The sequence below is a fragment of the Notechis scutatus genome, chromosome 1 (assembly GCF_049901735.1).
Source record: "Notechis scutatus isolate UNSWTSFEM ecotype Mainland chromosome 1, rNotScu1.2, whole genome shotgun sequence".
Taxonomy (NCBI): Eukaryota; Metazoa; Chordata; class Lepidosauria; order Squamata; family Elapidae; genus Notechis; species Notechis scutatus.
Genome location: NC_142009.1, coordinates 323568700 through 323589802, shown reverse-complemented (window position 1 = coordinate 323589802; position 21103 = coordinate 323568700). Strand labels below are relative to the sequence as shown.

Here is a 21103-nt window from a genome sequence, read left to right as displayed (position 1 = left end):
TATGCCCAAACGTATCCATTAGACACACGATATAGCTTAGTTTGCTGATCTGCATTGTTTAATGTTACATAAACAGCCCTTCCATCACTCTATAAATTTCAGGGTGATGATTATCACCTGAACCACCCCAAGGTGAGCTTTTCAACTCTGAATTTATAACCGCTTAATCCAAAGAATATTCCACACACTGCTGGGCTTCTGAAATAAGCTTTATTGGGGGAAAGGATGCAGAATTCAGTCCTTCTTGGCAGCTGCTTTCCTCATGGCTGCCAGGACATTGCTGAGTTCTTCACGCTTCCTCTTGGCACGAATGTGAGTCCCTACCTGTGAGGATAAGGAGCAAAATGTGTTGGCATCCAGAGCTAGAAACTTGGCAGAAAGAACAGACTTGTGTGATGGAAACTGTCTGGAGAATATGCTGATTAGAAAAGAAAAAGAAAAAAAATCACTCTGAACTCACTGGCCATTAGGTCAGGGATCCAGCCTGATCCTCTCCCCCCGTTTCTTTCAGGATAAGTGAAGCATTCAGGAGCAAGAAAAGGCCAGGCCTTAAAGAGGTGCTAGGCCTGACTGGAACAGGACTGGTGGTCACCAGTGCCAGACGACTTAATTATCCTGGCTGTTTTGGACTGGCCTCCCAGCCGCTTTTACAACAGCTGTCAGTTCTTAAGTTATTTCTGGATCAAGGAAAAGCAGCTCTTGAATCGAGCTCAACTCCCCATGACTGAAATGGACACATCTATGCAGTTTTCTAGACAGCAATACAAACAAGTTAACAACGTCCAAGTCTGGGATTCTTTGCCCAACAGCCCTCCTGGCAGTTTTTAGAGGTCTGTCATCCAAGGGACAATCGGGCTTGATGCTGCTTTGTTTTATAGCACTGAGACCGGCCAGGGTAACCTCTAACTACAAAGGGGGCAAATGGGCTCCTTTCTTAACTGGAACTGGGTCGAGCTTTGTTCGCTGTGGCCGTGAATTGAAGAGGGCAGGAACACAATGTCCCACACAGGACAAAGGAAGTGCCTTCCTCTGCTGGCTCTTGGTTCTGCCTTTAAGGGACAACCTGACAGACTCCCAAAGACCCACCATCTGCTCCGCGCAACACTCACCCTTTTCTTTATGAACTTCAGAGCTCTCTTATCTTTGGAGACTTTGAGCAACTCCATTGCTCGTCTCTCATATGGCGCAAAACCGCACACTTCTCGGATCATGTCCCGTACAAATTTGGTGTGTTTGGTCAGTCGCTGTTGGGAGGAGAAAAAAAAACAATAGTGCAACGGATAAGGAACCACTGGTTATTAGAAAGAAAAGTTCCCGCCTTCTACTTTTAGCATAGACATAGAAGCATGCCTTTAAAGTCTTCCCTGAGGCGGTGCCATCCAGATGTACAACTTTCCGAATTCCAAGGTAACATCAGGATAGGAAGACTACAACAATGAGAAAATAAGAACCAAGGAGGTAGGTCAAAGGCCTGCTGTCCCAGGCAGACTCTTCAGCCAGATGTGTTGTGACAGACTGCTCATTGTCTTACATGCTGTGATAGTGTATGACGTTGCAATGCATCAGAGGTGGTACTCAGCAGGCTCTGACCAGTTCTGGAGAACCGGTAGCGGAAATTTTGAGTAGTTCGGAGAACCGGCAAATACCACCTCTGACTGGCCCCGTCCCCATCTATTCTCTGCCTCCCATCGAGTCCCAGCTGATTGGCTGGGTCTTCTTTTGTTGCCCTGCACAGGAAAACAGAGCTGGAAAGCAGGTTAGTGGGGGGGGGAGGGAATGGGGATTTTGCAATAACCTGTTGTGGTTAGCCGGCAGCAGGTGCGGACAGCTGAGGAGAGCGAGCTCTCAGATGAGGGGCAAGGACCATCAGGGAGTGGACTGCTGCCTTCAGAGATTGTGGGGGTTGGCAGCAGTGATGAGGTTCCCGAGGAGCCTGTGCTAAGTGCGGGTGCGCACAGGATTGCTCAGAGAAAAGAGCAGTTACAACATCTTGGGAATAAGGCTGCAAGGTAATGGCCCCTCCTTCAAGAAGATAAAAGCCACCTGTGAAACGAACGTACTTTGCAGAAGGCAAAGACGTTTTGAAACCCCAGCCTCGTGGACGTTCCAGTATCCTGAGTTTGTGTTTGAAGATCCTCATATTGCAAATTATTTCTTGTCTTATTTTTTGGCAAGTCTTGCACAGCTTGACAAGACTTGTGCTTTTCACAGCTAATTATTTTGTAAAAGCCTTACAAGGTTTCTGTTCCTTTTGGATTGTGTTTGATTTGTTGGAAAAGGGCGTGAGTCAGAACATAACCTTCTCCCAGGAGTGGGGAACGAATGGGGATTTAACAGTATCCTTCTCCTGCCACGCCCACCAAGCCACGCCCACAGAACTGGTAGTAAAAAAAAACTGAATCCCACCACTGCAATGCATTCTCCAAGATAGCACTGGAAGAACAATTATTGAGTGATTTATAAGCATTCCTCTAAACCAGAGGTCCCCAACCTCCAGACCGTGGCCTGTTCAGAACCAGGCATGACCAAGTGCCCAAATTGTCCCAAAGCTGCTTTTCCAAAAGGCAACAGGACATTCTTGAGGACTTGCCTTTTGGAAAAGCACTTTTGGGACAACCATGGCCTGGATAATTGAGACAATAATAGACAAGTGCCCAAATCATGATTAACATGATCACGGGAATGCTGCGACTTCAAGGACCAGTCATAAATCCCCCTTGTTCAGTCCTGCTAACTTTGTACAGCTGCTGAATGAGTGATTGTTAAATGAGAACTATCTACATTGATTTTGAAGAGGGCACTTCTTATAAGAGCTCTGGTGGCGCAGTGGTTAGACTGTAGTACTGCCTGCAGTTTGGCAATTCGATTGTCACCAGCTCATGGTTGGACTCAGCCTTCCATCCTTCTGAGGTAGGTAAAATGAGGACCCAGGTTGTTGGGGGCAAGATGCTGACTCTGTTAACTGCTTAGAGAGGGCTGTAAAGCACTATGAAGCGGTATATAAGTGCTATTGCTATGTGGTATTTGAATGTGTGACCCTGAAATCCATTACCTTCTTTTAGAAAAACTAATCCCATCTTCATTTGGAAGTTGTTTTGAAACAGATCAGAGCGCCCATTTTGTCTGGGGCTGTCTACTCATCAAGCTACTCATCAAGAAAACCTCATCAAGCTCTTGAAGAACTGAAACCACCCTTCCTATGTTTGTTACTACCCGAGGCCCTTTCTTGCTGGAGGTGCTGGAGGCTGAATGTGACACCTAGGCACAGGCCACAGCCTTTTTTTATTAGAATCTTGTTAGCCATTTCTTTTTTCATGGATTCAAAGCTTCAAATGAAGTCAAAGCCAAAGAACTGTTCCAATTACCCTAAGCTGATTCGGAATCAGAAATAAGGAGGGCTTGCAGAGTCTGTTACTTCAAAGGTTCCCAAAACCCAGGCTGCAGGCTGATACCAGTCTGTGGCCCATTGGGATCCGGGCCACACAAGTTTTATTTGCACATGTGCAGGAACTGGGTTGCATGTGCGAAACCATCCCCTCCCTCTCCCGCTGCTGCCAGAAAGACTGGGGACTACTGTGGTACTTCTCCCACCTGTTTCAAAATCCAAACTTACCCCACGGCGTCGACAGTGTCGTGGTTTTGACACATTCTTGGTCACTTTGTGGCCTTTGTTCAGGCCAACGGCCATTGGATATCGGATCGCCATGGCTAGGAGAGAGCAGGAAGGAGTTATGATTAGTTGTGCACTCTTTTGTTCCATCAGTTGTCCAAAGAGATGAGAGGCAGCATGCTCTGCCACTCATGCCAAACAACTGATCCAATATCATTTCCTGGACTACCTCAGAGGGTTGTTTTTATGGGAAAAGTAGGAGGAAGGAGTGTAAACACTGCTTTGAGTTACTCATAAAGTAATAAAAGTTGGGATAAAAATCTAATAAATATAAATCCCTCTCTGCTCCCAATTCAATTTTCTACAAGGAATGTGCAGCATTTCAGATTTGAAGGCTTAAGAGCCTTTGGAATGGAAACTTGTCTGCAGCTCCATATCTCAATAGATCTTTTCCTGGGATGACCTTATAGCAGCAGAGGACAGCGGTACAGGTAGTCCTCAACTTACGACCACAATTGAGCCCAAAATTTATGTTGCCAAGTGAGAAAGGTGTTAAGTGCAGTTTTGCTCCATTTTATGACTTTCCTTGCCACATTTGTTAAGGGACTCATTACAGTTCTTGAATTAGTAACATGGTTGTTGTCAGCTTTGGAAGCCATATTTTACTTAGAAGCTTCCACACATTCCACATTTTAGTGACTCTGGCTTCCCCATTGACTTTGCTTGTCAGAAGGTCGCAAGAGGAGATGACATGACCCCAGGACATGGCAGCCGTCATAAATATGAGCCAGTTGCCAAGCATTTGAATCTTGTTGATATGACCATGGGGATGCTGCAATGGGCATAAGTGTGAAAAAATGGTCGTACGTCACTTTTTTCAGTGCCGTTGTAACTTTGAACGGTCACTTAATGAACTGTTTGTAAATCGAGGACTACATGTACAATCTCAGAAGAAGATATGACTGCAACTTCTTAGTTGATGCTCCGAAGGACTTTTTTGTTTTCAAAGCCCAGCACAGTCCTTCCAAACCACAGTATTTATTTACACCAGGGGTTCCCAACCTGGGGTGCGAGATGATATTCCAGGGGGTGCGAGAAAAGTCCAGGTAAATAATAGGATATTGGCTATATGTTGGTATTTTTATTTATTATTTATTTCAGGGGGTGTGAGGCTCGAGTGAAATTTCTTTAGGGGTGCAGGGTGAAAAAAAGATTGGGAACCACTGATTTACACTAATGGATTTACTTTTTCCCATTTATTAGTCTTTCAATAACATTGCAGAAAGATCCAGAGTTCCATTTCAACAGCACAAGACCCCAATAAAAGAGTATGGTCAAACCTGACTTCTAACCTCATAATTAAATACCCCGAGTTATAAAATAATGATTGGTTGGAGATTAATTTCGTTAGATGTTTGTTTCCTGACATCAATATAAAAGAAGACATTAGATAATTAACAGGTACTGGTGAAAAACTGTCCTGGGCAATTAGCTACTTTTCCAGAAACTAAAGGGAGTATAAGAAACGCCAGTCATTAAAAAGCACTGAAACATCCTTCTCAATATCAGTTAAGAAAGAAAAATTAGAGGATGTTTTCCATTCGTACCCTACTTTACAAAATTCCTAGAGACAACTAGCAGGTCAACGTGGGAACAAAATACTGGAGCAAACAGCCTTGGGGAATCCTGGGAGTTGAAGTTTATACAACTTTGCCAGGATTGTGAAAAACACAGATCTGATCCAATAACACTGTGCGTGTATGCACTAAGCTGCTTCCCCCCACACACACCCACTTACTTGCTTTGCAAGTAATGGCAGTATACATTGGGGAAAGTGGGGAGGATCAATAGCAATGAATGGTCACTGGTCGTATTTTTTGAATTGATGTAGCATGCTGCAAAGGACTAGATATTTTAGCCGGAAATAAACAAGAATGATTGTTGACTCTGAAAACTATGAAAGAATCTGGTTCTCATTTTCCCCCCCTTTTAAAACACACCACCCCAACTGTTTTGAGTCAGAGTTTTGTGCTTTTATCATTCTTGCTTAGGCTATTTACAAATCGCGTCAACCTTAGAAGACTCTGACATATAAGCAGAGGCAATCAGGACCTCATGTAAATCTGAATTATACAGCAGGGGTCTCCAACCTTGGCTCCTTTAAGACCTATGGACTTCAACTCCCAGAATTCCTCAGCCAGAGGTCTTAAAGGGGCCAAGGTTGGAAACCCGTTATATAGTCATAGGGGGAAGGAATCCCCACTTACTTTAAGCAGCTTCCCAGTATATTGCTCTGCATTGACCACTATGCCTGCTGCCCATCCAAAATCCTGCTAGTCCCCCTACAAATCCTGCGATTGGGCACGTCTTGTTTAGATCCACCAACGGAAACGGATCGAGAGCCATTTATTCTGTTGGGAAAGTACCCCGTGTCTTAAACGCCTTGACAGCCATTTCATGACACGTCTTTTGCCCCCCCAGCCTGATCCGGGCCTAGACAGCCCTCCTTCCTTTTGCCCGCCTGGCACTTCCAGGCTTCCCCGACCGCTTCACGGGGACGGATGGACGCCGATCCTGCGAGAGCCCCTCCGTCCCCAAAGGAAAGAACTCACCTTCGCTGGTTCTGCCGCAAAGACCGCGCCGGAAGAGAGGGAAGAATCGAAGCTGCGCGCGCAACAGAACCCACTTCCGCTGCCGCAATTATCCAGGACTATAGAGAGGGAAGGCCAGAGGGGCTACTGGGCTCAACGGTAAATGGCGGAGTGCTGATTGGTCTTTCAATCCCGGCTCAGGCGAAAGCGATGAAGGCGGTGACGGCGGAGGCTGGGCTGGGTCCGATGCCGGTACCCCGTGCAGAACTGAAGCTGGTCCGGCTGTTGAGCCGTTGTGAAGCGATGGCGGCCGATAAACGAAACCCGGACGAGTGGCGGTTGGAGAAGGTCCGGAGGGGTGGGAACTGATAGGCACAAGCGTTTTTGCAGTGATATTTCAGGCAGACGTTTGGTCCAGGATGCTTTTTTTTTTTTTAATCTCTGCATGGTAGCATTGAGTGACCTGCTTGCACTATTTAACTGAATGGCGACTTGTGCTATTAAATAAATGAATGGTTTTCTTTCAAGTAAAGAGACCGTCCCGTACCATTACATTCTTTTATGGCAGAACGTTTGCATTTGCAACGTTCAGTAGTCGCTTTTGGAATAAAGTCAGATGTGTTTCCTAGCGATTATGTGGACACCCCATATTTGGGTTCAGTTGAATCTTTGGAGCAGTTTGCCACCGGTTCTTCCTGATTTTTCTTCTTTTCTTTTTTAACTTCCTAATCTAGTTGCAGCTGGGGAATGTCGTGCTTTCCCATCCAAATACCTGCTCCATATTGCTTGGCTGTTGAAAATCAGGCTTGCTTAACTAAGTGCTGCTGCCTGCTATTCATGTTGGAAGCTACTCTTAGTTTTAGCCCAACCTGCAGTTGACTACACTCACGTATTGTGTTAATGCAGGGGTCTTCAAGTTTGGCAAGTTTAAGACTTGTGGAGTTCAACTCCCAGAATTCCTGAGCTAACATGACTGGAGGAGGAATTCTGGGAATTGAAGTCCACAAGTCTTAAAGTTGTCAAGTTTGATCTGTGTTAATGCATGATTTGCATTGTATAAACTACAATTTGATCTGATTCACATAATATACCATAAATCTTGGTTAACAAATCTCAGTGCTTGTTTGCATAACACTAAGATCAAACAAGTACTATTTTGGTTTAATGCAGTACAAACTAGGTCAGTTGAAACCTTGTTGTACAGTTTTTCAGTCCAGTTTTGGCCACTATGATACAAAAACATGTTGAGACTCAAGAAGGAATATAGACAAGAGCAACAAAGATGGTTAGGGGGATGGAGACTAAAAGATTTGAACTGTTTCAGGAACTATGTCTAGTCTAAAGAAGAGAAGGACCAGGGGTGACATGATACTGGCAGCAGCCTTCCAATATCTGAGGGGCTGTTGCAAAGAAGAGGGGCTCAGCTATTCCCCCAAAGTACCTAAGGGTTACAAGAAATAACAGATGATAACTTATCAAGGAAAGATCCAACCTAAGAATTAAGGATAAATTTCTTGACAGTGAAAACAATCAGTGGAATGTCTTGCTTCCAAGAAGTTGTGGGTACTCCATCACTGGAGGTTTTTAAGAAGAGATTGGATAGCCATTTGTCCGGAATGGTATTGGGTCTCCTGTTTAAGCAGGGGGTTGGACTAGAAGACCTCCAAGGTTCCTTTCAACATTGTTATTCTGTCTATTTATTCATCCAATAAATTATAGTTAAACCTGAGTTCACATAAACCACTGAGCCAAGGAAGCACAGTATGTTATATGAGTAGATCAGTATTTACGACATAACCTCTTGTAGATGCACGTGATTAAATTAGAAGTAAGTGCATTGAGCAAATAATTTAAAATAATGGATATCAAATAATGAATATTCATGTACTTAACACAATAGGATTGCATTATGTTATTAAATGTTCTGAAAGGCTGTTGCCCCCTTAATATTAGCCTACTGTACTAGTCCTATTACTGCTGTTCTGTTTGGTGTTCATGTTTTATTTGAATCCTCAGAGGTGTTTAGTGCAAAAGGATTATTTCCCAGAGAAAAAAGGATAGCAAATTACAAAGGAATTCTCTATCTTTTAGAGAAATATAATTTTTAATATAACATGTTAATGCTTATAAAGTGCATTAATTTTCCCAGTCCATTCAATAGAATATCTCAGCAGTACATTTTCATTGTAAGAATTTGCTTCTTTGGTATGTGTTTCTTTCCTTTGCTTTCTGATCTGAGAATATCCATGAGATAGACGAACATCTATAAACTGATATTGTGTGCAATGTTGGATGGTTAGACTGCCAGTCTCCACTGGGTGTCTCCCTCAGCCCAACAAACAACCGATAACCGGTCTGTTATTTTGTGATGGAAGAGATGGGAGGAAGTCAGCCTTTTACAATATCAGGTTGCCACATCATGGAGTCCACTGAGAGCCAGGGTGGTGCAGATCTTGGCTTGAAATAGCAACCCCCATTCAGATACCTGCTGTGAAATTTTAAGATAATCAGTGCCAAGAGACTTACTCTTAATTAAATCCGCTTTTGGAAAATGTAAATGTAAACGTGTCAATGTATTGCTATCCTTTAGGAAAGCCTTTTCAACTTTTTTTTTTTCTACTGAAAAAGCTGAAAAGGCTTTGAGCATGGCTTATGTAAAATCGATTAAAAGCCAGACGATTTCTGCCCCACACTCTAAAGACAGCCTGAAAATAGAAAGAGGAAAACAACCAGATACAGGCATCAAATTGCCAAAGCATAATTTTAATACTGACTGCTTGGTTTGGAATGATCAGCTGACCATCATTTGTTTCCCTACAAGTAAAGGAAGAAATTCCCTTAATTTATTTTTATTTGTTTGTTTATCAAATTTTGAAACCAGCCATCCTCCCTCAAAGAGGAAATCTGAGCAGTGTACAAGTAATATATTAAAACATAACAGGAGTACGGTATATAAATGTAAAATTTAACAGAGGCAAGGATGATTAAAATTCAGCATTAAAATTTAATTAAAAGGCAGAAGGAGGGTTTTCAGGGTGCCAACCAGCCACATGACTGCATGTTCCTCTGCATCCCAATCAAGATTGCAGAGTGATGTTTTCACACCTTTCTTAAAAGGCTAGAAGAGTGGAGGCCCACTTCACATTTGGGTGGGAGAATGTCCCACATGGTGGTGGCAACAGTAGAGAAGAGACTCTTCCTAAATCAGAGTTCCCCAAACTTTCCGGCTTTGCACAGGGGGGGGGTATGCACACACCCTCGCCCACCACTTCTGCAACAGCCTGGTTCCGAAAGGCTCAAGGCCTGGTAGTGGGTTGCAGCCTGGGGATTGGAGACCCCTGTCCTAGATCTCACATATTGGAATTCTTTGGCTGACGGGGTATGCAACATACTTTCCTTGCCTGACTGGGTGGGACAAGCTAATGTAATGGGACAAAGACAGTTCTCTAAGTTAACCTGGCCCCATGTCATGGAGGACTTTAAAGTCATACAAGTGAAGTAAATTAATGAGTAAATGAAACCTTTTAAGTTCAGTTTTTGCTTTGGTTCTTGAGCATTCTGGGCCACATTGTTTTCTATTATTAATATTTAATCCCAGAACTTTTCAAATATTGATTTCTATTTCAGGGCATAGCATTGAAGAAGAAAAAAATGTCCTAAAGCACGTAACATACTTATGTACAGTATTCCACAGCCTGTAAATTTAGTTCACTTGTCATTGACACAGACTCAGTTTCATGATTTGGAGTTTTTGCAGCCTGCTCAAAAACTAAACATGATTATGAAGTCATTGGTTAACTGAGAGCCAGATCAGATGCTAGCAGTCAAAACATAGTGTCATAATTGTGAGGCTAAAAGAGAATCCAGTTACTGAATCACTTCACATTCTGATGCAGAGAAGGGATTTGATGTGAAATGTAGGATTGGTTGTAGCAAACTATGCTTAATTCATGGGAATAATTTTGATCATACTTCCTTGGGATGTAATTTCTAGATAATCACATTTTTAAAAACCTATCTTTTTTATAGATTGATGTTCTTAAACTGGGATAATCTTACAATACTTTAAAAATAAACACATTTATTAATAGTGTAAGCTTTTATGAATCATAGTACAGTAAACTTCACCTTACATCTGATGGAATAGATCGTGTACTTGTTAATACAACTTTAAGATGGCACAAGACCTAGTTATTTTTACTGTGGCATGCTATCAGAACTACATCTCTAGAAATCCCATGAATGTTTACTCAGAAACAACTGCTGAATGCATTAGGAGTTAGTATGTATGTTGGCATTGCAGCCTTAGTTTTTCTGACTTGTAGAATATAGTCAGAAGCTCAGATGGCTTTTAAAACAAAGGTGATATACATTGTAGGTCCTTAGCAGGTAAAAATTATTGATTGCTGTTAACATTGACAGAATGTTCTGTTCAGAAGCAATTTCCCTGTTTCAAAAACTGGAATTAAAGGGAAGTAGCTATCAATCTTATAGCTAGTTCCTGGTCCAAGTTTGATCTGATTCATTAGGAGTAGCCACTATGAATGCCACTTCTTGATTATCTGTGGGCTTCTCTTGTCATCGCAGTCTGGAGCTCAGTTAGACTTTGATTCACATGGTCTAAAGCACATTGAGATCCCACCACTAGAATTTGTTGGCAAGGCTTCTGTGAAGAAAGAAATACCAATTTCTGGCCATAGAACACTCAAAACATCACAGTGTTATCAATATTGCCTGCAGCCCCTTGCATTGTTTGGAGATCGAAATATATTTCCCCAGGCTAAAAACATTGCAGAAATATTTTGCTCCATTAGCCTTCTCTTATGAAGCCTTAAAACAGGCCTATTTCCAATTAGAAAGGATTCTCTTTGCTGGAGATTCAGCATCATGTTTTATCAGAGAACTAGGGAAGGGTTGCTTCTTTGTTTTGATGTACTCCTTGGAAGGAAACAGATTTTCAGTTTTACAAAGAAGCTTCCAAATAGGGATCCACCTCTGTTTTACAGGCATTACCTTTTTCTCCCCACTCTTCAGAGAAACCTCATTGACTCCAGTGTGGCATTTGGCTTGATGCCCCATAGTTTACTCTTTTTTTGGTTGTTTTTCCTTTTTGTGGGTGGGGGGAGACATGTGGATTCCTGTTCACTTCTAAGGGTGTAGGGCTCGAGGAAAAGGTGGGGTTGCTATTACAATTGGAGGTATATGCTTTCATTTATCATTTCCCCCCTTATCTGTCTGCCAAATTCAGGCATATCAAGTTCTGGAAAACTAATTAGGGTTGAAATTTCCTCATTTAGGAGTAAGAGACTCTGCCTCCTCCCCCAAGTTTCTCACGTAAAAAGCATCCTTTCAAACCACTGGTAGTTTGCCCACTTAAGGCTGCATTTTGTTCTGTCCTCACTATAGTCCTAGGAGGTAATGCTACAACTGACCGCAGCACAATCAAGACTATTTTCGAGTGTCATGCTTTAATGCAGTATTTTTCAACTTGGATGGCTGAAATTCAACTCCCAGAATTAATTCTGAAGCTGAGGAATTCTGGGAGTTGAAGTCTACCCATCTTAAAGTTGCCAGGATTAAGAAGTGACAGCTTTAATGTATTACTGGAGCCAATAAAGGAAAGTATTTGTAGCTCAGGGCCCTCCTTGCTCTCTAGCTTGTTGTTTTCTTGCAGACATTTCGTTACCCAAACTAGGTAACACCATCCATGTTGGTGGTCTTGGAGATTCTTAGGTTAGGCAGTTTACTGTTGGCTTGTTTGGAAGTTCCTTGATTGGGGTATTGTTTACTTGATTGTTGGTTTTGATGTTAACCTTGGAGTTAATCTATGCTTATTTGGATGCTGATTGCTGGTGGGGAGGTATTTTGGTCTTTCTCTTTTTGGGGTGTTGATTGTCTCTTTTGCATAGTAGGTAGATATAAGTCTATATGTCTGTTGTTTGACTGATATCTATTAATTTATCAGAGTGCCAGGCTTCTAGAAATTATCTAGCATGTTTGGACTTGTCTTGCCTTATTGGAGGCTAGAAGGCAACAGCTGGCAGATTTGTGCTATTTATTCAAAATGTGCCATTTTATTTTCTTCTTAGTACGTTGCTGCTCTGGAGGAGATGTTACTCACATTGAAGAAACACTCCAGGTGAGTTGCTTTTTCTAGGATGTATGTGGGTCTGCTTTGATACTGATCCAATTTATAGTTCTAGGAAGGTGAGATAGGATGGCTAGATAGACGTCACATCAACTGGAATCTTTGGTTTTATGTTCAGAGTTTTAATGCCAGGCCTCTTACAAGTCTGTCTTTGCAGGGAATATTAACCTTTGCTGGTAATCAATTCCATTTTAATTAGGTTACTTTGGCAAGCACAAAGTAATAATCAGATTTCACTCCTAGCTTCTATGTGCCATATATTGCAAAAGATTCTTGGAAATGAAACTGGTATAGGAAATGAGCCAGAAAATGACAATATAGAACAGGAATTGGTGGCAATTCTTCATTGCCCCTAAGGAAAATCCTGAATCACTGTATCATAGATGGGAGATATATAGCTTAAATTCCCATCATCTCTGACCATTGGCAATACTGGCTAAGGAGATGGAGTTGGAAGCCACAAATATATAGAATGTCAGTTTTTTGCACTATCTTTTTTATTTTTTTTATTTTTTTGTAATTTTATTTTATTTTATTACAAAAAAACAAAATTACGAATCTGTATTTACATTAACAGCATTTGTGTCGTTATTAATACATCTCCTTTTATACCTAAACATCCATTCTTATTTCTATATTCTACCCATTTGAACCACCTCTCTCAAATCGCATAATAGTCCGAATCATCTTTGCCTTTTAGTTCCACTGTGAATTTATCCATTTCCGCACAGTCCCATTATTTTTTGTATCAGGTCTTCTTCAGATGGTATATCTTTTTTATTTTCTAATGTTGCTGCTGAATTGAACCATGTCTTATTTTTGCTCCTCATTAGACCTTCCTAGCTACTCCTGGTGGTCTTCTCCATGAGGACGAGAAAAGAGAGGAAGATGTATGAGGTGTCCCAAAGGTGCTTTTTCAAGAGGCAGCTGGATGTTTTGCTTTTTTCCTTGAAGACATTTCACTTCTCGTACAAGAAGCTTCTTTAGTTCTGTTCTGAACTCTTCTGAAGAAGCTTCTGGGATGAGAAGCGAAACACCTTGAAGGAAAAACCAAAGGAAGTCCAGTTGCCTCTTGAAAAAAGCCCTTTTGAGACAACCATGACCTGGATGACTTGAGAATCCCCATAGACATGTATGCAGAGCGTTTTTCTCTACACAGTAGTTCTTGTCTCAGGTTTGTGATTCCCTTTCAGCAAACCAGCTCCGGAAGTGCTGAATGAATATTCTCGTAAGGTGGATTTCTTAAAGGGCCTGCTAGAAGCAGAGAAATTGGTGAGCTCCTCCCTTGTGGGTTTTCTTTTTTAACCTTTTTTCAAGAACCTCCGTTGAAGTGACCCTCAGTTGGGAGAGGGTCAATCATTAGGTACCCTTTGCTTTCTTTTCCCCCCCAGTCATCATCTTCTGAGAAGGCACTGGCAAATCAGTTTTTGGCTCCTGGGAGAACTCCTACCACTGCCAAGGAACGGACCCCAGCAACGAAAACTGTGCATCTACAGACCAAGGCCCGCTTTATGGGCGAGATGAGGAATGAGCTGCTTGGTACAGTATGTCTTCTTACCCAACAGTACAACTCCTAAAACAGAGTTCTTCTTCATTTTTGCTTCTGGGCATCCGTTTGTCCAAGTCTCTGTAGTACTGCTTCCTTCATCCCAACTCTCGCTCTGCCTTTCTGTCCCCCTCCCCAATTTTTTTTTATTTTTTTTTTGCTGGTATCTTTTATATCAAGGGCAAATAATTAACTGAAGGACCTTGGTCTCTATCTAGGTGGAGCTAGTTGGTTCTATCTATGGGATGAAGTGGTATCTTACTTTCATTTTATGTGTCTAGAGGACTTCAACTCCCAGAATTCCCCAGCCAGCAAAGCCTCCAGGCTCAAAGTCCTCCAGGCTCAAAGTTGCCAAGGTTGGACACCCCTGCTCTAGAGCATCCTGAAATTATTTGGCAGAGGTCAAAAGATTCAAAATCGCAAAGACCCTTTCTCATGCCATTTATTACTGAACCCTCTATTTCTCCTCTCTTTCTGCCTTCCCAGGACCCTTCCTATATCAGTGGTGAGTGTTTACTGATCATGTGAGATATGCAAAAGGACTCTGGAGGCTGCAGGACAAAATATTTAAACTCCCCAGCATTATGCAATATAATACATGATTATTTATATTCTACTCTTCTAGATTTCCCATTTTTTCCCCTCATCTGGGACTGTAGCACTGTAAACTCCCAACTGATCCTTATGCCCATTTGTCATCTGATTGTCTTGAAAATTCCTGTCTGTAACCAGAAGCTGGATATGTCTGTTGCTGTCATCTTTCTGGCCCACCAGCAAATACTGGGAAAATGTCATTTTAAGTTCTTATATGCCCCTCCTCACCCCTGATTCTTTGCCAGCTTGCCTTTTCCTTCCTTCCTTACTGCTGGCTTCCTTTTGCGCATAAAAATGTGGTGTAATTTCTGTTTGCATCTTTGCATCAATTCATATTTTTAAGATTTACTAGATAAACTGATTTCCAGGACAAGAGCATTTGTTTATTGCTTATAGCTATATTTAAGCTATGGGTATAAATATATATATATATATTTCCCTTCACAGATTTGGAAGAGAAAAATTTAAGGAAACGCATGTGAGTATTTGGTGATTTCAGGAAAAGGGGATCGGGGAAGTAAGAGTTGCAATCATTTTGTTCAGACTATATAAATACTTAGAAGTTTCAGGGAAATGGAAATTGGTAAGGGAAAAGGGGTAATACTTAAGAATAATTTTGGCCTGTTTAGAGTTCAAAGTAAACTAGTTTTACTTTCAAATTAAAACTTACCTTAGTTCCATGATTTCATGAGAAACACAGGCCTGGTTTTTTCTTATTTCTGTTGGGGGATGGAAAAGTTCAGAGAGTTCTGTTCCTCAAAAATCCTCAACTATTTTGCCATTTCCAGCTTTGGATGGAATCTGGGGGGGTGTGATTACCTGCTTCCAATCACATTATACCTTGCGTTGTGGAATATAGAGATAAATGCTTCTCCTCTGTGGACCCGCTCACCACTCTGTATACATAGATATGACTTGTAGACAACCAATTAGGTGAAACTAGACAACCCATGCCTATTTTCTTAACCTTAAAGAAAAACAGAATGACCAAGTGTGGGCAAAAAAGCAGTGGAGTAGGAGTGACTTCCAACTTCCTGCTGGCTTTCCCATTGAATTTCCTTGTAGGAATCTGGTAGAGTACCCAAAATCTTCCCCCACCTTCCCTTCAGATAGTTAAGTGGCTACTGTTGAGTGGGTGAGGGGAGCAAAGGATTGCTAAACTGGCTGGGAAACTATTCATAGCAGCCAGTAGCATTGAATGAGCCACAACTTTGGGAAAGTTGCCATGGGAGTCATGGGATCTGGATTTGGGGCACATTGTGTAAATTGTCATTCTATGATCCATCTTTTCACCCAATTAAAGATCATAACAAGAGTTTTAGTATATATTTTTATTTTTTGTTTTAAATATGGTTTTACATTGTATAAGCTGCCTCAAGTCGCCATGGGCAAATAGGCAGCAATATAAATTAAATAAATAAATATAAAATATATTTTTGAATATCCTACTTCAAGATGAAGATAGGAATGCAGTTGCATTAAATGGCCTCATACAGATACTGCACTCGTGATGTAGCTTTTCTTTTGACCTGACATGGGCATGTAGTATCTTTTTTTTTTTTTAATCCTTTCGTACATAAGCTGTCTTTTTAACTTGTGCCAATAAGATCTCTCTTCCCCCATAGGACCCCAGTTCCTGATGAAAAGCAGTCAGCTGCCGAACTGGATGCTGTCCTGCAGCATCATCACACCATCCAGGAGAAGTTAGCTGAAGAGATGTTGCACCTGGCACGCAATCTCAAGAACAACACTCTTGTGGCACAGAATGTGATTAAGCAAGATAATCAGGTATGACCTGACACCTCCACCCCACCCTGAAGTGTGAATTCTGTAAAGCTATTTTATAATTGTGTCCAATTTTGAGAAAGAGCTTTGTCCTTGTCAGAGCATTACGGACAGAGCAAAATAGCACTTGTGGCATGGCACTTGAGTACTATAAGTTGCCCCTTTCCTGAAAAAGCATTTTTTTTAAATGGAGTTTCTCCAAGAATGTGATGTGGAATAAAGCAACATTTGTGCCTTCTCCTGCACCTTGCCCGCATTTTGCTGGTTTTCAAAACATTGACACTTTATTGTTTATTTCAGACCTTGACGCAGTCACTGAAGCTGGCTGACCATAACTTTGAGAAACTGAAGAATGAATCGGATCGCCTGGAGCAGCATGCCAAGAAATCTGTCAACTGGCTACTCTGGCTAATGTTGATCGTTGTCTGTTTCATTTTCATCAGCATGATACTGTTCATTAGAATCTTCCCAAAACTAAGATGATTTCTTGGCTGGTGTCAGCAGCAGCAGCCTGGCATCTTATCTTCTTCCTTAAACCCATCAAAGCTTGCTGGGATTTTGTAACTTGGAAAAAATGCTCAGTTGGGAGAATAAATGCTCAATGGGAGAATAATTTGGTTGCAACAAGTTAATAGAATCTAAGCTGAAATGCTGCTTGAAAGACTGAATAGGAAAGCTCCTTCTGCATTGTTATAGCAGGATTAAGCAATTTATGGGACATATGCAATAGCCCAGAAGTTCCTGTTTTTATGGCCTGCAGCCCCCAAGAGGTGGCAGCTTATTTTAAACAACAAAAGCTAATGGGTGGGTGTGGGGGGGAGCCATAGAAGTGGAGCTTCTGAATTTAACATACCTATTTAGAAGCAAGTAATCCCCCAAGGAATGTGGTGACCCTACTGTAGGGGCAAAATAGTAACAGATCTTGATTAGCAAAAGTTCTCCTTTCCTGAATTACAATTCAACAAAGGCTCTCCTTGCTGCTGGTAAAGAAGCAGAGTTAGGTGAATTGAAATCTCATGAAAATAGAAGGCCACTTCACCTACTGAGGTTGGGGAGTGGGCGTGAGAGAAAGAGATAATACTTAGATGTTCTTAATGATTTCTTTTTTCACAGGCCAGCCTCAACAATATCGCTTTGATCATCCGGTTCATTGACAAAGTACTCCTTAGCATACAACAACCCTGGGCTATAGAAGCTTTCCCAATTTTCTTTGCTTTGGAATGCTGAAATTCCCCTTCATGAAATATTTGCTAGTCTCCCCGCTGCTTCTGGGGACTTTGTGGGTTATGATTACATTTCTAGGGAGACATTCATAACAGATTGGCATTTAAGTGACTTTGACGAATAAAAAAGGTGGCACTATTAATTCTTTGGAGTCAGTGCTGCTTCATGGAAGTTAGACCTCTCTGAGGGACTCCACAAATTTGGACGTTGCAGCAATATAAGGCTGAGTGTGTCCCCTTTTTTTCATTTGATATATTGCCTCAGAAGAGGCCGTAAGGGAAGAATTCAGATCCGCCAATTGAAGGCAGATTGGGCCTCATCTAAACGTAGATGTACATTTGAGTATGAATTCATGGCCGGCTGGACTGTGGATGTTATTCCTCTGTGCACATTCCAAAGAAATGGTAGAGAGAGCAAAGAAATGGGTGGGTGGAGGTATTTTATGGGCACTTTTCATTAACAACCATCTTGAAAAGTACTGCACCAGCAGTGTGGTTAATAATCTGTAGGAAACAGCAACACCCCCAATTGGGCCTCAGCATTTTAACTTGGCATTTACACAGCAGAAGGGAGGGGCACAAAAAAGTGCAATCCCTTCAGGGAGAGGAGTGTCGCCGCCTTTGCTGCTCTCGCACAGAAGCTGCTACTGCTGTTGTGCTGTAATTTCTGAGCCTGTTCCCCCATTTCCTACCCCCTACCTCCCCCAGTTAAGAAATGCTGACTTCGAGTCGGCTCATGAAGCTGTAGATGAGGCTGGCAGTTAACCTGAATTGCCTGTATGTTTGTTGCATTGTCAACTTCCATGTCACGACTTGCACGTTATAAATTGCTGTAAGTCTGGTGTGTATTCTCTTGCAAGTTGCATGCAAGAGGCTCTTTGAGGTAAAGGCTGAGCCTTATAAACCTTGAGAAAAGAGCTTTGGTGCTTTCCTAGTATCGTAAGCATATGGTAAGATCATGGAAATGTCAAGCTACTGGATCTGAATGTAACTTTTGACCTTCGCTAAAATAAAAGAACCTGTCTGATGCCAAATCAAATCTTGGTCCACCGCAGTTGGGTAGCCAATAAATTAAAATTAATAAAAGTCTTTATGTCTATCTGGACTGCCAGTTCTCTAGGCCAGTGTTTTCCAAAGGTAGCCTTTTTAAGAGGTGTGGACTTCAACTCCCAGAATACGCCAGACAGCAATGTACCCATCCCTTCTGTGTAAAAGCTGGCTGAGTTATTCTGGGAGTTGGTCCACACCTCTCAAAATGGCTACGTTTTGAAATGGTGCTCTAGGCCCGCAGAAGAGAGATCAATCACCATCACCTCCCGTGGACCGATCATGAAGCCTACATGCCACTGTGTGCTCTACTGCTATGTGATTATTCTCCACAACTTTGTTTGCTTTGGCAACTTAGCTTTTGCCATTTCCAATTTTGCTATTACTGTCACAATAGAGGATCTGATACATCCTGTCTAAGCCAAAGAAGCTTTTGGAAAGATTTTCCTTCTTATATAATAGGACAGGATCTCCATCCTTCCTGCTGCTTCCTATCAGTAGCTTGGAAGGGTAAAGTTGGAAGATGATGCAGATGTGTACACGTTTTCAGGTTCAGTACTTGCCGGGAGGTTTGGGGAGCAGAGGAACATTTTGTTCCAAGCTTTCAATTATAGAACTGGTGACAAACAAGGATATCCTCTGGCTTAGGGAGTTAGATTTAGAAAGTGGATGTCAGATATAATACAAACTCAGTATTGCTATATCTTCCTGGAATTATCCTTGCTCCAATTCTGAAAGAAATGTAAGGCTTTGCAGAGTCCACCCATCATGTATCATGTTGAATTGAGATGATGTGTGGAAGTCCAACTGATCTCCTCAGTTTTAATCTGGTGATTTTGCATCATGGTTGTCAAGGTGACATTTGTCGATTCTTAACCCTGAAACAAGCAAAAGAACGGCAATGAAAGTTTTGCATATATAAGATTCCTGATTAAATGGGTGAAGTCAGGCATTCAATAAGAAACAAAAATCTCTTATGTTGATGAAGGAAACAGCAATAAATCAAAAGAAAAAGAAAAGAGGGAAATCTCAAAAGCACATTATTGCTTGCATGATTTAATAGTTGTACTAAAAAAATGAAATCACCCTAACCAAGGGGAAATTTTAATTTATTATTAGATGAGGGTGGGCCTGGCTTGGCAATTGCCTTCTTCCCTCCCTACTGCCAAGACAACCCATTACACCTGGCCTCTTGGGACTAGTAGCAATGAAATGAATCAGTTTCATGCATAAATTCAATTGCTACTGGCTCCAAACCATTGTCTAGTGTGTTATCTTGAAAACTAGTTGTGCAATAATTGTTTTGTATGAGCTTAGTCACAGTGGGAACGGCTGGCAAGGTCAAATCTCAAGGATGGTGGTCAGCTTGATGGATAATTTTTTTTTTTTTTTGGATGGATAAGTTTTAGAAAAGAGGGCGAGAAATCTTGTGGAAATTCAGCTATCCTGTAACTTGGGCTGATTCCTGGACCCTAAGCACATTGACAAAAATACGTTCTTTCTCGTGTGCTAAGTGTTCTAGGGGATTTGGATGGCTTGCAGCTCACTACTAAAGTTGGCTTCAATTCATGCTATAACAAGAAAAATGTAACCCATCTAAATGATATTTCTTGTAGAATCAGAGCTGAAAGTAGAAGTTGCTCAACAGTGTAACAAAATGCCAGGGCCCCTTTCATTGTATATGTTCAGACAGAGATTAGATAGCTATTTGTTGGGAATACTTTATTTCAGACTCCTGTACAGGGGGTAGTGATTTAATTGTCTAAATAACTGCTAGTTCTGATTTTATGAATCATTTGGCCATTGAATCAAACTACCTTGATCCATTCAAGAATGCAAATTGAAGCAACCTGGCTTTCTAGCCTTTGCTTGAATACTTCAGTAAACCACTTTTGGCAATTGTCTAGTGTATACTATTGAAGTGCTCTTTTTCTAAGATTCAAAATATTAACAAATAATATATGTTCTGGCATTGGGCTGATGGCCCAGATCTCCTATCTTGGAGTCCTACAATTGTTGCTCTGAGTATTTAAAAACCTTTTTAAGTCTGAGGTGCACACTCCACTCTATTCAGCTTTAATTTTCCTTAAAATTCATTATGATTTTGTCTACGTTTTCCATATGGATTTTTTTTAAAAATTATTTATCTTTTTGCTGTTTTCCTTCACCCTCTGAAAGAAAATTACAGTATTAAGACAAATTAGGAATTTCCTGTATGGAATAAGTTTGGCAGCATTTGTCTCCCAACAGAAATCAGCATAAAGGAAAAAATGATTACACTTTAAAAGATCTGCCATTTTCTTAGAGCAAAAATCACATGTTCTTCATTGGACAGGCAACACCTTTTTCTAATTCTTCTGTTTATTATTAACAACTTGTACATTTCAACTGCTGGTTTCTGCTACAGTTATTATTTTGCCTTTGTACACTAATAACTGAAATTCATGTTATTTCTCATACTCTGAGCATTATTGGATAGTCAAATAAAAATTATAAACTCTGCCAATGTTCATTCTGATTTTTCAATATGTCGTTAGATGAAAATACAGCGCTATTCTT

The 21103-nt window shown here is 41.3% G+C and overlaps 2 protein-coding genes across 3 annotated transcripts; one reads left to right on the top strand and one right to left on the bottom strand.

Moving 5' to 3' along the window:
• Nucleotides 1–191: 191 nt before the first annotated feature.
• RPL36 (ribosomal protein L36) lies at nucleotides 192–6317 on the bottom strand. Its single transcript, XM_026670942.2, has 4 exons — nucleotides 6223–6317; nucleotides 3614–3708; nucleotides 1110–1244; nucleotides 192–324 (listed from the first exon to the last, which is right to left on the bottom strand). Exons 2-4 carry the CDS (start codon nucleotides 3704–3706, stop codon nucleotides 235–237), a joined length of 318 nt encoding a protein of 105 aa, XP_026526727.1. The 5' UTR covers nucleotides 3707–3708; nucleotides 6223–6317; the 3' UTR covers nucleotides 192–234.
• Nucleotides 6315–21045, top strand: USE1 (unconventional SNARE in the ER 1). 2 transcript variants are annotated; one of them, XM_087952552.1, is made up of 8 exons: nucleotides 6315–6549; nucleotides 12291–12340; nucleotides 13543–13621; nucleotides 13741–13893; nucleotides 14382–14400; nucleotides 14937–14967; nucleotides 16115–16277; nucleotides 16575–18515. In XM_087952552.1, the coding sequence occupies exons 1-8, from the start codon at nucleotides 6412–6414 to the stop codon at nucleotides 16755–16757; spliced, it is 816 nt and encodes a 271-aa protein (XP_087808678.1). In that variant the 5' UTR covers nucleotides 6315–6411; the 3' UTR covers nucleotides 16758–18515. The 2 variants fall into 2 exon arrangements, with proteins under 2 accessions (XP_087808678.1, XP_026526726.1); XM_026670941.2 differs by lacking the exon at nucleotides 14382–14400 and having other exon boundaries at nucleotides 6321–6549; nucleotides 13741–13888; nucleotides 16575–21045.
• The last annotated feature ends 58 nt before the right edge of the window (nucleotides 21046–21103 follow it).

Coding starts and splice junctions, on each gene's coding strand:
- RPL36 (XM_026670942.2), bottom strand. CDS start 3,706: ATGGCGATCCGATATCCAATGGCCGTTGGCCTGAACAAAGGCCACAAA. Junction 1,245..3,613: donor GACACTGTCGACGCCGTGGG/GTAAGTTTGGAT, acceptor TCCTCCCAACAG/CGACTGACCAAACACACCAA. Junction 325..1,109: donor TGAAGTTCATAAAGAAAAGG/GTGAGTGTTGCG, acceptor TTATCCTCACAG/GTAGGGACTCACATTCGTGC.
- USE1 (XM_087952552.1), top strand. CDS start 6,412: ATGAAGGCGGTGACGGCGGAGGCTGGGCTGGGTCCGATGCCGGTACCC. Junction 6,550..12,290: donor ACGAGTGGCGGTTGGAGAAG/GTCCGGAGGGGT, acceptor TTTTCTTCTTAG/TACGTTGCTGCTCTGGAGGA. Junction 12,341..13,542: donor ACATTGAAGAAACACTCCAG/GTGAGTTGCTTT, acceptor ATTCCCTTTCAG/CAAACCAGCTCCGGAAGTGC.